General features: G+C 55.1%; 1 protein-coding gene across 6 annotated transcripts in view; it reads left to right on the plus strand.

Moving 5' to 3' along the window:
* ARHGAP23 (Rho GTPase activating protein 23) overlaps positions 1-14,227 on the plus strand; it is a 74,793-nt gene that overhangs the window by 40,708 nt on the left and 19,858 nt on the right. For all 6 annotated transcript variants that reach the window (XM_033090138.1, XM_033090137.1, XM_033090139.1 and 3 more), the window contains 9 exons: positions 1,095-1,250; positions 1,476-1,587; positions 1,783-1,840; positions 3,063-3,206; positions 8,317-8,634; positions 9,899-9,960; positions 10,226-10,356; positions 10,989-11,110; positions 11,487-11,642. In XM_033090138.1, the coding sequence (XP_032946029.1) occupies positions 1,095-1,250; positions 1,476-1,587; positions 1,783-1,840; positions 3,063-3,206; positions 8,317-8,634; positions 9,899-9,960; positions 10,226-10,356; positions 10,989-11,110; positions 11,487-11,642 (1,259 nt within the window). The remainder of the gene's footprint in view (positions 1-1,094; positions 1,251-1,475; positions 1,588-1,782; positions 1,841-3,062; positions 3,207-8,316; positions 8,635-9,898; positions 9,961-10,225; positions 10,357-10,988; positions 11,111-11,486; positions 11,643-14,227) is intronic.

The raw sequence follows: 14,227 nt of genomic DNA on the forward strand, positions 1-14,227 counted from the left end.
CAGTGGGATGGGTGTGTGATGGGAACAGAGGGAGCTCTAGGAGATAGAGAAGGGCCACATAGCCTAGGCTGGGGCATGGTGGCCAAGGAGAGGATCTTGGAGAAAGGAGATTTTGGCTAAGACATAAAGGATGAGAAAGAGTTACCTAGAGGCCGAATGTTCAGGGAGAGAGACTAAAATATGCAAAGACTTTAAAGTGAAAGAGGCAAGATACCCTTCCAAGTCATCAGACTGGGTCTGGAGGGGCCTTGTCAGATTCTGGGGAGTTTGGACTTCAGCCCGAGAGCAGAGGGAATACTGAAGGCTTGCTGCCTCTCGAATAGATGTTGGACAAGGGAGAGGTAAGAGATTGGAGAGGCTGGGTGATTTCCAGGTTTTTGGCCTAGCTGGAGGGTGGTGCCTCACCTCCATTTGGGAATGAGAGGGAGTGGGGCAGGAAAATGTTTAGTGTTTGCTGAATACGAGGCACCTGTGAGGGAGATGGCTGGGCTGGGTTGGGTCTAGGGGCTTGGGAGGAAGATCAGATGCAAGTTCATGGAACTGGGAGCCAGAAGAGATGGTAACTGGAGCTGAGAGGGGTGAGCTCACCGTAGGGTAGCCACGGGAGTGAGAGAGGGGAGACCCAGCGCTGGCCTCCCGCAGCCTTCAGTGTGAGCGGGCAGACACAGCCTTAGTAAGCTCCCCGTCTGAGCGGGAGGTAAAGTCTTTACTTTCAAAGCACTCCCAGTCTGAAGGGGAAACATAGTCCCTGCTCTCAACGAGCCCCCAGCTGATGCAAGACATGGTCTTTATCTTCAAGAAGCTCCCAGTCTGGTGGGGGAGACACAGTCCCTGCCCTCAGGAGCCCGGTCTGAGGACCATGGCTCAACCCCACACCTGGGTGCCCTCAGTGTGATGGGGGAGGCAGGGACCAAGTCTGTATGACCATAGTCTGGTTGGCGGGACACCCTTGGCTGTGGGCATGTTGCCAGCAGGGCCCTGGAAGATGTGAGGGGTTCTGGGGAAGCGGTCTGGGCCTGGAGGCAAGGGGGGGGTGGGGGCAGGCAGGTTCAGCTTTCTGCCACCTTTACCCACCACTTCCTCCACTGGAACAGATGAGCCCACCAGCCCCAGCATTGACCTGCAAGCCAAGCACGTCCCTGCCTCTGCCGTGGTCTCCAGCGCCATGAACTCAGCCCCTGTCCTGGGCACTAGCCCCTCCTCCCCAACCTTCACCTTTGCCCTCGGCCGCCATTACTCCCAGGACTGCAGTGAGTGCTCCCCACACTCCCAGCCCCCTCCTCCCCCTTGCTGCCTGGTCCCCACAGTCTCTGTCGGGCCTGCTACCTGATGTTTGGCCTCTTCTGACTGGCTTCAGCTCCTCCTGGGGCCCCAAGGGGAGAGTTACCTCCTGTCCTGCCCAGATAGGGGGGCTCCAAGGAAGCCCCGACCTGTGACCCCACTGATCCTGTGGCCCAATGTGGGTGGTTTTGCAGGCAGCATCAAGGCCGGCCGCCGCTCCTCCTACCTGCTGGCCATCACCACAGAACGCTCCAAGTCCTGCGATGATGGGCTCAACACCTTCCGGGAAGAAGGCAGGGCTCTGCGGTGAGGACGGGGGAGGGGCCATCACAGCCACCTCGACTGGGCTGTGTCAGGGCTCCCAGCCCTGGGGTCCTCTACACACCAGGACAGGGAGCTCTCTCTCTCTGGAAGGCCTCTGAGCCTTGGGACTCGGGGCGGGAGTGGGGGGTGTCCTAGCTATGCTTTCTACATTCCTCACTCTCGGTCCTTGCTCCCCAGGCGCCTGCCAAACCGAGTACCCAGCTTGCGGATGCTTCGAAGCTTCTTCACTGATGGGGTGAGTGGCGTGTGTGTGGGCCAGGGTGTCCGTGTGCTGGGGAGGACCCTTGGGTAGGGTGCAGGCCTATGGCCTCTGTGGGCTTCTGTTTCCTGTCCACTCCTTTCTCCCTGCGCTCGCTCACCCTCATGTCAACCACGTGACCCACCCTCCTCTGTGGGCTCTGTCATCACTTCAAGACACTATGCACCCACCCAGTCAAGGCCTTTGCATTTGTCATTCCTTTGTCTAGAATGCCCTCCCACCCCAGCCACATGACTCACGTTTTTACTTGCTTCAGGTTTTTTTTAGGCCTTCCTTGAAATTTCAGCCACCGCCCCTGACATTTCATGCCTTTCTTCGCCACTTTATGTTTTTCTCCTGCGTACTTCTCATGTCCTATAATTTATACAGCCATCTCTTCCCTGCCTGTCCCCAGTTAAAATGTAAACTCCATGAGGACAGGGATTTCATTTGGTTTGTTCCCTGCTTGATCTCTGTGGGTACCTAAGACAGTGTCTGCGCCGGGGAGGCACTGGGTCAGTGTTTGCATGGTATTTTCAGGGGACAGGGACACCAGACAGTAGGGGCACTCAGAATTGAGAATGATGAAGAAGCTAGAGTTTCCAGCCTCAGGACCTGGGAGACATAGGGTCAGTTCTGAAATGGTCTCAACTCTTTGATTATGGACAGATTGGAAAAAGCCATCTTGATTTCAAACTCTAGACATCTTTAGTTCATTTAACACCTTGCTGATATTATCACCTGCTTATTCCTTATAACTTCCTCAGCTTACTTAACTCTCCCTTGACATGTCACCTCTGTGGCTAGAGTCCTGCTGACACTATCACTTCCTCAGTTTAACTCTTTGTGGACATGACTACCTGCTCCATTAGCTCAGTCTTTGTTGATGTTCCTACTTCCTCTGTTTATTTAACTCTCTGTTGACACAATCACTTCCTCTGTTTCCTTAATTCCTTCAAGTCTATAAAATTAAGAGGGGCTCCAGATTGGCTTCTCTGGTCTGCAGGTCAGAGCCTTCCTTTCTGGCTTCCCAGCACATAGTCCCATGACCTCACCATAAGTGTTTCAGAGAGGGCAAGCAAGTCCCATGAGGCTACACAGCATAGTAGAGCATAGCACAGGCATACATCAGGCCTGTGTGTCTGTGAGTGGTCCATGGGGTTCCTGAGATACTGGCACTTTGGGAGCCACCTTAAACTGTCCTCTTGTCTTGCTGTAGTCCTTGGATAGCTGGGGAACTTCCGAAGATGCTGACGTTCCTTCTAAGCGACACTCAACCTCTGACCTCTCAGATGCGACCTTCAGCGATATCAGGAGGGAAGGCTGGTTGTATTATAAGCAGGTCCTCACCAAGAAGGGGAAGGTAAGCTGGCTGGAGGAATGAGGTGAAGGTGGATGGAAGCTGAATCCAGCAGAACTCTCCAGCTGCTCACCCCACAGCCTCTGGAGCCAAAGAACCAGAATTGGTTGAGGCTGTAGCATGAAGGGTGGAGGTTAGACGCTAGGAAGAACTTCCTGGGGGACCTAAAGAACCCATGAAAAAGAGGTTAACCGGAGAGGTGGTCTGTGCTGTGGGATGGATCTGATCAAGTTGTGCTTGGAATTCTGACAAAACCATCCCACAGTGACCCTTGGTGGGAAGATCACCCCAAAAATGGCCACTGGGGTTCATGGAAAATGAGTGAACAAGGGCAGGGCAGTTTTCTTTGGGGAACTGAGGCCAGTCTTTTCAAGGCCAGCAAAGGTTTTAGTCTTCATCCTAAGGGCAACTGAAAGCCCCTCGGGCCTCTTTCATGTGGCTTCCTGGGGAGTGAATTAGGAGGGCCAAAGTGGAGGCAAGAAGACCAGTTAAGAGCCACCACAGAGATCCAGGTGAGAGACGAAGGGGGCTTGGGCCTGGGGGTGGAGAGGTTGGGGAGACAATCAGCGTCCGAGGCGGGAGAAGGTGAGGCCCCTGGTCCATGGAGTATGAACTTCAGGTTCCAGGCCAACGCCATGTCTGAGGTGGAAGGAGGAGAGGCTGCCCCATTGCTGTCCGTCCAAGCAACCCAGGCAAAGCTGAGCGGAGCGGTTGGCATAACCTGGGCTTGTCTCTTGACCATCACAAATTGCTGGGGAAGCTCGGGTGACACCCCTGCTTATATCTCAGTTTCCTCATCTGTAAATGGAGCTAAAAATAATCCCTAGCTCATATGCTTGTTGCTGAGGATTAAATAAGACCATCTAAGCAAAAGGGTTTACCCAGTGCCTGGCATGGGGTCGGGGCGGGGGCGTTGCTATCCTGCTTATTGCTATTGGAATTTTCTACCCTGCCTTCTACGGGTTGTGTACCTGGAAAGAACATAAACTTTGAAGTCAGATAGACTTGGAATTCCTGCCAACCCACTTATCAAGCATAAGGCTTTGGGCAACTCCCTTAACTTTTATGCCCCACTTTTCTTATCTGTAAGATGGAGACAGCGTTATTCTACTGCAAGGGCTGAAGGTCCAGGGCTGAGATGTGTCATCCAGGCAGGGCTGGCACTCATCCATGCCTCCATCCAATGTGTGGATAATGACTAAGGGCCTGGCCTGCCCCGATTCTCAGTTGAGGTTCTGGGGATTTCATGATGAGGGAGCCAGGCCAGTCCTGCCCTGCTGGGGTTCCTGATGAGCAGAAATAGCTCAGGTTGTGTAATAGTTACCAGTGCTTGACTGTTATGATGGAGGCATCCAGGGCAGCAGCATGTAGTAGGTGACCCTAGCCTCAGCGAGGTAGGTGAGATACAAATGGTGTGTGAGACTCCACAAAGCTGGGAGGGAGGGGAGTGGTCTGATAGGAGATGTCCTCCTTGATGTCTGGGAGAAAGGTAGAGAGGAGGGGCTAGATGGCCGAGAGCCAGGGCCAGAGGTGGAAGCCAAGGTGGGGAGTTGGGGGCCTGCTCAATGGGCACGCCTTGGCAGGATTTAAAAGGGGTGGGGGTAAGATGTGTATGAGTCCAGGAGGCAAGTGTTGCATCTGTGACAGGAAGACACAACACATTACCACTGCTGTTTGTCCAGGTGAGCGAGGGTTGGGGCCCTGACTAAGATTGCGGCATGGACCTGAGGGGAGGGGACAAGTTAGAGATATTCTAAGCGGAAGGAAGACCTGGGCTTGCTGATGGCTGGGAGGTGAGGGAGGATGGGGAAGGCGACGCTGGTTCCTGGCATCCCAGCTTGGGCTGTGGGTAGTGGTTGGTGGGACCCTCCCCAGAGCCATAGGCACTGGAGGGGCAGGTTTGGGGAGAGGAAGCCAAGAGATTTCTTTGGGGCCTTGTGGAGTCTGAGGGTGGCAGTGTCCTAGGGACACAGACTCCAAGCATGTGGCACTCAGGAGGGTGGCCTACTGGGGAGGGCACTTGTCCATTAGGATGTCATAGTCACCTGCAGCCAAGGTGGGGAGCACAGAGCGAGAGGGCAAGAGACAGGCTGTGCCTTAAGAGGCAGTAGGGGATGATGGCCAAGGAGGAGAGCCAGCAAGATGGCAGTCGACCAGGAGAGAGACTTAGGGGGGGCACAGGGGCCAGCTGTGTGGCTGAGGAGGGGGAGCCAGGTGTAGACAGACCCTTCCAGCCCTCGGAAGGGCCCCTCGGAAGGCCTGTGAGAACGGGAGACAACCTGTCCCCTAGCTCTAGGTGGCCCCTGGCAGCCCAGCTACAGTATCTCCTGGGCAGGGAGAGGAGCTGGCTCCTTCCTACTCACTGACCAGTTCTGGACAATAGGGGCTTCCATTCCTATATGCGCCAGAACCCAATTTCGCTCATCCCCTCCTCAGTTCCATGGTCTGGGCGTTAGAAGAGGTGTTCTCAGCTTCAGGCCCTTGGTCTGTCCAGGGTTCTGATTGCCAGCCAGATGTTGTCTGCTCCCACAAGTCCAGCTTCTCCTGGGTGTCCCCTCTACCCCCAGTCTCTTTCAGAGACATTGATTGTCAGGTGGGGGGTAGGGCAGTGTGTGTGTGTGTGTGTGTGTGTGTGTGTGTGTGTGTGACACATCCCTGCAGCCACAGATCCAGCATTTGAGCTGGGTGCAACCTTGGAGACCAACTAGTGTACCTTTCATTTTACCAACAGGGAACACGGATGCCAGGGGAGGGGGCTTGACTTGTCCAAGTTCACCTAGATGGTTCAGTCTCAAAGGGGCACCCTTGTCACCATCTCAGGGGAGGGTCCCACCAACCACCACCCACAGCCCACATTAAAATTCTCCCGGCGGGCCCTGCTGTCTCCTGTTCCAGATGATGCTGCCCAGGTCCCCATGTCTGTGACGGGCAGGGCTCACGGCCAGCCGTGGCTGTGTTCACCTGCCAGCCACGCAGTTTCTTCACTGGTTTGCTCTGAAGGCAGAGGCTCATACTGGGTGTGGAGTAGTAGGTGGGCCACCAGCCAGAGGGAAGGAGCCCTCAGTCTGAGATGCAGCCCCTGCCCTCGGGGTGCTCCGAGGATGAGTCTTCCATTTATTCAGTAAATTCTGATGAACACCTACTCTGGGCCTCTGGAGGCTCTAGGCTCTTGGATGTGGAGCTGAGAGGGCAGACAAGCTTTCTGCCCTCCGGATCTTACCACATAGTGGAGAATTCCACAACCAGCATCGCCTGAGATTGCAGTAAGCACGCAGGGAACACGAATAGGGTAATGTGATTGCCTTTAAGTTGGGAGGACAGGGGAAGCTGCCTGTAGAGAAAAACTAGTTAGAGAAGGCCTCACTGAGGAGGCGATGTTGGTGGAGCTCAGACCTGAAAGGTGGGAGTGGGGCAGCCACAGAAAGAAGTGAGAGAAGGGGCTCCGGGCAGAAGGAACAGCAAGTGCAAAGGCCCCAAGAAAGGACAGGCTGGGCTTGTTTACTGTAGAAGGCCCCGTGACATAGTGAGGAAAAGGGAGGGAGAGAAGATGAATTTGCAGAGGAAGGGGCCAGATCACAAAGCCCTTAGATTTAATTCCAGGGGCAGTGGGAACCCATGAGAAGGTGTTAGATGGGAGAGACATGATTTCATTTACATTTTAATGAAAACAATGGCTGCAGCTGCTGGGCGGAGAATGGATGGCAAGAGGCATGAGTGGAGACTGTGCAGTTGTCCAGGCAAGAGGTGTCGATGGCATGGACAAGGTAGTAGCAGGAAAGATGAAGACAGGTGATATTTGGAAAGTTGGGACTTCCTGATTGGTGGGTTGGATGTCAAGGGTGAGCAAAAGGGAGGAGTCAAAGTCAACTTTCAGGTTTCTGGGCAACTGGGTGGATTTACTGATCTGGGAAAGATGGGGGCGGGCGTTGGAGAACAGGGTTGATGGTGAGAATCAAGTGCCCCATAGCGAGCAGTGCCTGTGGGCCATGCAAGTGGAGACGCTGCACAGGGAGCAGGAGGTACAGGAGGGGCGTGGGGGAGATGCTGGACCAGTGATACTTCAGCAGATAGATGACATCATGGGGGGGAGGCATGCAGGGTGAAAGGAGCCCAGGACAAAGTTGCGGAGCTCGCCATCCTTTGGGGCAGGGCCCTACCCTCAGCTCTACTGACTTTTGGGACCAGACGATTCTGTGTGGGGGGCTGTCCTGGGCATTGGGGGCCTCTTCGCAGCATCCTTGGCCTCTATCTACTAGATGCCATAGCACTTCCCCAGGTGTGACAACTAAAACCGTCTCCAGACAAATGTCCCCTAGGGGCGATTCACCCAGGTTGAGAACCCCTGGTGTAGAAGATACTGGAGGGAAGGAAACCAGTGGAGGAGGCTGAGAAAAAGCCAGTGAAAGTAGGAGGAAAACCAGGGACCGTGGTGTCCCAGATGTCCAGAGAGGGTTTGAAGAGGGAAGGCACAGCCAGATGCTGCAGAGAGGTTGAGGGCTGAGAAGGGCCAGGAAGCGTCCACAGGCTTTGGCAACACTGTCAACCCGGGTCACCTTGTGAGTGGCTTCCTGGAAAGGTTTACTGCGTGGAGTTTTGAGTGAGAGGCAAAGAAGCGGGGAGAGCAAGTGTGGTTGATACTCGGCCCGTTTTGCTGCGAAGGGGAGCATATGTGGACGAGGAATGGCTTTCTAAGGATTTTATGTGAGGTGGCTCATCCTGGGTGGGTGGGTGGGTCCCGCCTGCCCCTCCCCCCCCAGCCCCGACTGGTTCTCTGGGGCATTGCCAACACCAGATGAGTGTTGATGCTAGTATTTAAAGATGCTAGTCTTTAAAGGGAAGGTTGTGGACCCTCGGGGGGACTGAGAATGATGGGTAGGGGTTTCTAGGCCGCTGAGAGGCTGAGAGAGTTGTGAGACTATGGGCAGGAGGCTGCGCCAGGTACCAGCAGGAGTGGAACAGGGGTGCTCCTGGTACCCAATGGGGTGGGGTCTCCACTACTGTCCACTGTCTAAAAGATTTTAGTGCCCCCCGGGCTCTGGGGGCAGGGAGGACAGGACTGGCCGCTCATACCCTCTCCTTCCCATTTCTCTCCTCTCCCCTTGTCTCCCTGCAGAAAGCGGGCGGTGGCCTGCGCCAGTGGAAGCGCGTGTACGCTGCGCTGCGGGCGCGCTCCCTCTCGCTGAGCAAGGAGCGGCGGGAGCCCGGGCCAGCGGCGGCAGGGGCGGCGGCGGCCGTCGCAGGTGAGGACGAGGCGGCGCCCGTCTGCATCGGCTCCTGCCTGGTGGACATCTCCTACAGCGAGACCAAGAGGAGGCACGTGTTCCGGCTGACCACCGCTGACTTCTGTGAATATCTCTTTCAGGCTGAGGACCGGGATGACATGCTGGGCTGGATCAGAGCGATCCGCGAGAACAGCAGGGCCGAGGGCGAGGTGAGGGCCCCGCCCAGCCCCAGGTGGGCCAGGGTGGCCAGGGTAGGGCCCAGGGCCACCTCTCACCTGTGGTGGACCTCCCTTCACAGCTCTGAGCCTCAGTTCCCTCTTCTGTAAAATGGGCTAATAGGAGTACACCTTGCAACAGTACTCACCTAGGGAGGGTTTGGTGTGACAGGGAAATGCACAGTGGCTCACAAAGCACCTGGCATCCTTAGTGTGCCATGACTGGCAGTAACAATAATAACTGTAGGAATAACAATAATAATTATTATTGTTATGACTGCTTTGGGCAGGCTATGGCACACAGAGGTCAGCTCTAGGCCAGCCTCAGCTTCTTGCTGCTGGTTGGGGGTATGTGTGTCTGCTATGGAGTGTATTACAGAATGAGGTGCCCCTGTGCCAGAACTGTGGCTGGCCCTTCTGATAGGCCTGGCCTGTCTGCAGGGACATGAACACATTGACCTTGGGAGGAGGCCAAGAGGCTTGGCCTTTGGCAGCAGGCAGCTGGGGTGGAGCCAAGGCTTTGGCAGGCACTTTGGGAGAATTTAAAAAATGACGCCCCTTCCTGGGCAGCTGCATACCAGGGGCCTGGCTGGGGTTTCCACCTCCATTCACCCCGTCCTTGGCCAAATGCCCTCATGAAAGTACTTCGGCACACCTGCACAAAGTTATGTGGGGGTCCTGGGCGTGGGGCCTGATCCAGGCGTGCACCTGCTCCGGCCACAGGGAGAGGGGCTAGAGCACAGCCTCAGGCCACAGACCCTCTTGCTGAGGATATATCCTCTCACTGAACCAGGCTCTGTCTCCAGGACATTGTTTATTTTCGTTGCAAGGAGGAAAGTACCTGGAATCTGGTCTCTTGCTTTGGGAGGCCTGGCTGGGCTATTCCCAGCAGGGAATGGTCACAGATCCCAAGTCACCTTCATTATCGCAATAACTGTCCCTCATGGGGCACTTCCCCTGTGCCTTGGCAGGACTATGACAAGTGCTGTGTGCATAATTCTGCACCCCAACCCTGAGGTTGCCATGTTATGCCCCCTTTTACTGCTGAGGAGACTGAGGCTCAGAGAGGTTAAGTGGATTACCCAAGGTCACACAGCTGGTGGGGTGCTTGGAAGTCAAACCCTGGTCTTTCTCGCTCCAGGGTCTGTACCCTCTAGCTGGCAGATGGAGGAGAGGGGAGGCAAGCCCAAGGGGTGAACCCTGGAGTGGACTGGCTGTGGGCACTGACAGCGTCTGCTCTCTCTTCCCTTTCCTCCAGGACCCCGGCTGTGCCAACCAAGCTCTGATCAGCAAGAAGCTTAATGATTACCGAAAAGTGAGGTGAGGCCCAGCCCTCATGGAGCAGTCCTGGCCATGTAGTGGGGGACACTCTGGGCAAAGATTGTCCTTCTGGTTCACCTCCAGACGAGAGGGCAGCCCCTGGGTGGCAGGGAGGGTGGCCGGGGCCTTGAGGCCTCCAGTCGCAGAAGGGTGTGGAGGGTTTATCTCAGGGATGGAGGGGAGGTCCAAAGTGGGGGAGGCTGGGGCAGGTAGCATGCTGGGTCACCCAGATGAAGACTCCTCTTCTCCCCCTCTTCCTACACAGCCATGGCTCTGGGCCTAAAGCTGATTCCTCCCCAAAAGTCTCTCGTGGCCTGGGGGGCCTCAAGTCTGAGTTCCTCAAACAGAGTGCTGCACGTGGCCTCAGGACTCAGGACCAGCCTGCAGGAAGCAAAGGTAGGAGGAGGTGGCTGCTGAGGGGGTGACGTGCATGCAAGTGGAGGGTGGGAGTCAAGCCTGTGGGTCTGAATGGGAGGGGAGTGCCTGTGAGTGTATTTGCACGTGTGTGTGTGTGTGTGTGTGTGTGTGTGTGTTTGTGTACGTCTGCCTGTGTGTACGCCTGTGAAGGTCTGGGCCTCTCAGGATAAAAGGCCTTAAAGCGCCTGGAGCCTGCTATCCCTGCACGACAGCCCTGCTGAGTGGTCATCCAGTCTCTGCTGTGTCCCTTCAGGGGCAAGAGGCTTGCCCTCTCTGGAGGCAGCCTTTTCCATCTACACACATTTTTGGCTGTTAGAAAGTTCTTTTGGCTGTACCAGAATCCATGGCTTTCAACTTGTTGTGTTAGCCCTGGAGGCCACACAGAAGGCCCTACATTACTCTGAGGCTGCTCTCCTCTGGGGTGAACACCTCATCCCTCAGCCTTCACACGTGGGATATAACTTCCCATCTGCCCCCAGCGTCCCAGTGGCTTCTCTGACGGAGTCCCCACCTGTCCAAACACGTGTGGATGTGGCGGGTGAGTGCGGCTGCTTGGCTGCTGCCCCTCCTTAGGCCCAGCTCACCCTGGTGCCCTCTGCTCCCCATCCCAGATGACAGTGTTGCTGCCTCCAAAAGCCCCTGGGGCATCAACATCATCAAGAAGAACAAGAAAGCAGCCCCCAGAGCATTTGGGGTCCGGCTGGAGGAGTGCCAGCCAGCCACAGAAAACCAGGTGCGTCCCCACAACACTGCAAAGCAGGCAGGGAACTGGGAGGCCAAGGCACGGATGTCAGAGCTGCAAGGGACTTTGGAGGCAGCTGTCCACCTGTCGTGCAGACACAGCTGGGGAAGCCCAGGGAGGGAGCAGCAGAGCTGAGGCAGAGCCCAGGATCCCTGACCCCCCCGGCTGATGCCCCTTCTCAGACCAGGGCAAGGCTTGGGGGTTATTTCTAACCCCTAGACTGGAGGCAGTGAGGACTTTTTGTTCCCTCGTAGGGTTCCTGGCAGCAGCTGGGCCTTGTATTGCCCCCATCTTGGCCTCCCCACGTCCTCTGGCCCACTGGTTGCCCTCACATTCTCTAACACCCATACCCTGCCTGTGTCTCCAGCGTGTCCCCCAGATTGTGGCTGCATGCTGTCGCATTGTGGAGGCACGTGGGCTGGAGTCCACGGGCATTTACCGAGTTCCGGGCAACAATGCAGTGGTGTCCAGTCTGCAGGAGCAGCTCAACCGTGGGCCCAGTGACATCAACCCGCAGGATGAGGTGGGTGCATCTGGGGGGCTGTGAGGAGGGCCCAGGGGGTGTGCATGTCTATTGTGTTCATTGCACCCTGCGATGTGTGTGGCACTGGGCCAGGGCACCAAGATGGGCAAGACGGGACCTACGCGTGCAGGCCAGCCCTGGGGGTGGGCATCACCGCCCTGAGGCTGAACAGATAGATGCAGTCATGGCTTATGGATCCCTGGGACAGAGTCTCAAGGGCAACAGTTTTGGGCCTTAAGGATGAGTAGAGTTCAGTAAAAGCTGGGTAAGGGCATTGCAGGCAGTGGGAATAGCCTGGGCAAAGACGTAGACTCTGAAGGCTTGCCAGTAGTCAACACACCTTCTCTGTAAAAGGCCAGGTAGCAAGTATTGTAGGCTTTGGTTATCATGTAGTCTCTGTTGCATACCTTCCTCCTTCTCTTTCTCCTCTTCTTCCTCCTCCTCCTTTGTTTTCACAATCCTTTAAAAATGTAAAATTCATTCTTGGCTCAAGGGCCATGCAAAAACAGCTGCTGGGTGGTTTTGGCCTATGGGTCATGGTTGTGGACCACTGGCTTAGAAGAAGGGAAGTAGATGGTATTTTCTGGAGCAGCCAGAAATTTGGGGGGCTGCAACATGGAAAGAGACTGATCAGATGAGACCAGCTCGTGAAGGGGTATGACAGCCACACTTAAGAGTTTTCAGCAGAGCCAGTGGTTCTGACTGTGTTTTCCAGAATCTTAAGTTTCCCCAGATGTGCTGTGGGAGACCAGGGCCGGGTCGCGACCCCCATCCTTGCTTGAACTAGAGCAACCCCTCTCTGTTGGATTTTCATGGACAGTTTTATCTGACAAAAGGGGCTCTGCTGAAAAAGAAGTTTTAGAAAACAACAGATCTGGGCAGTGAAGTCCCATGAGTCACATACCATGAAGCCTCATGTGATACGTGACAGTCTTCCTGCCCTGGAAAAGGGAGTGGGGAGAGAAGACAAGTATGTGTGAAATCGTGGGCAAGGGAAAGGCTGGTCTCTCATCAAGGACCAGATTGTGTGATGAGGAAGGAGGGGATGCTAAGGGCTGGAGCAGATGGGAGGCTTGAGTGTTGGAATCTTCAAACGATGAATAGGAGGTGGCAGCTGGACAGGAAGGCAGTCTAGGCACAGCATGATGGCATTTTCCAAAATCCCAGAGAAAGCTCTGAGTGTCAGAACAGAGAAAGGACCCACCTCCTGGGCTTGGCAGTGGGGAGGGTGAGGGCCAGGGCAGGAGACAGAGAGATTTTCATGACTCCACTATTGCCTTTGACCTTGATCTAATGGACAATAGGGAGCCTTCGATGGCTCTTCAGCTAAAGAGGCATCCATGAGAATGGGGTTTGAGAAAGAGTAGTGCTTTATCTTATACCTAATGGATATGACTGAGGAAGGCCCAGAGCAGGGCATCTAGGAAAGAAATTACTGATATATTGGAAGTGCAAGGGACCAGGAGGGCTCAGTGGTCCCAGGGGAATGAGGAAGATGGGAGCAGCTCTAGGAGCTGGTTGTATAAGAGGAAGGTGGGGCAAGAAGGGCCAAAAGTTTGAGCTGGGAGCCGGTGGTATCTATCCCTGGCAGAAATTGGGGAGTAGGACAGGAGAGGGAGGCTGTGTCAAGTAGTGGTCCCATTGGATTTGAGATGATGGTAAGTCACCCACATGGGGGTGATGGCATAATCAGGCACTAGCCCAGGAGTAAAATGGAGAGTGGGTGTAGGGTCATGCTGGGGCCTGGAGATGAGACGGAGGGAGCTGCTATTTAGGGAGAGTGGACATCAGAAGTGCCCTCTGAGTGGGCAGAAGGAGAGGAGCTCAGGGGAGGATGGGGACAAGGGGCAGACACTTGCACATAGGAGGGGTCAAGAAGGACAGGGCAAGGCCTTGGGTTTGACAGCTGGGAGATGAGAAGAGCCCAGGCATCAGGGCCAGGAGCTGATGGAGGAAGGTGGCAGGCACTGCACTGGGTAGGAGTGGGCATGTACCAAAGCACAGTATCTAGGCCTGAGGAGGGAGAAGAGGGCCTCGGGTGGGGTGTGCTGAGTGCACTGGGTGTGTGGTTTTGTCTTAGACATCAGTGGTGTCATTTGTTGGTGGTGGGGGGAGGGGGCAGTGCTGGAAGTTAAGTGTTGGGTGTGGGGTGAATCTAACTCCTGTTGGGCCTGTGCGGAGGGTAGTAGTTGTGGGATGGTCAGGCCTTAAGCTGTAGATCATTGTAGCGAGCTTATATATTGTTGAGCTGTGTGTCTTTGAACATGTGTATTGTCGAGTTTCGTGTCTTGTTGAGGATATTTTGTTGCTTTCTGGGCATGAGTTACTCTCAGCAGTTTCCGGCAAGGTTGTTATCCTGGACTTTGTACAAGGTGATGGTGCCGCCTGGTGGACAGAAGGGAAATGACCCGGCTCTTCTTTATTCATTCTAGTATTCAACAACCATCGTTTAGACCAGAGTTTTCTCAACCTTGATACTTTGAACAAAATAATTCTTTGTTGTGCATTGGAGGAAGTTTAGCAACATCTCTGGCCTCCCCCAGTTGTGAAAACCAAAATGGTTGCCAAATGTCCCTGGGGGGGCA

This window comes from Rhinolophus ferrumequinum, chromosome 21 (genome assembly GCF_004115265.2).
Source record: "Rhinolophus ferrumequinum isolate MPI-CBG mRhiFer1 chromosome 21, mRhiFer1_v1.p, whole genome shotgun sequence".
NCBI lineage: Eukaryota > Metazoa > Chordata > Mammalia > Chiroptera > Rhinolophidae > Rhinolophus > Rhinolophus ferrumequinum.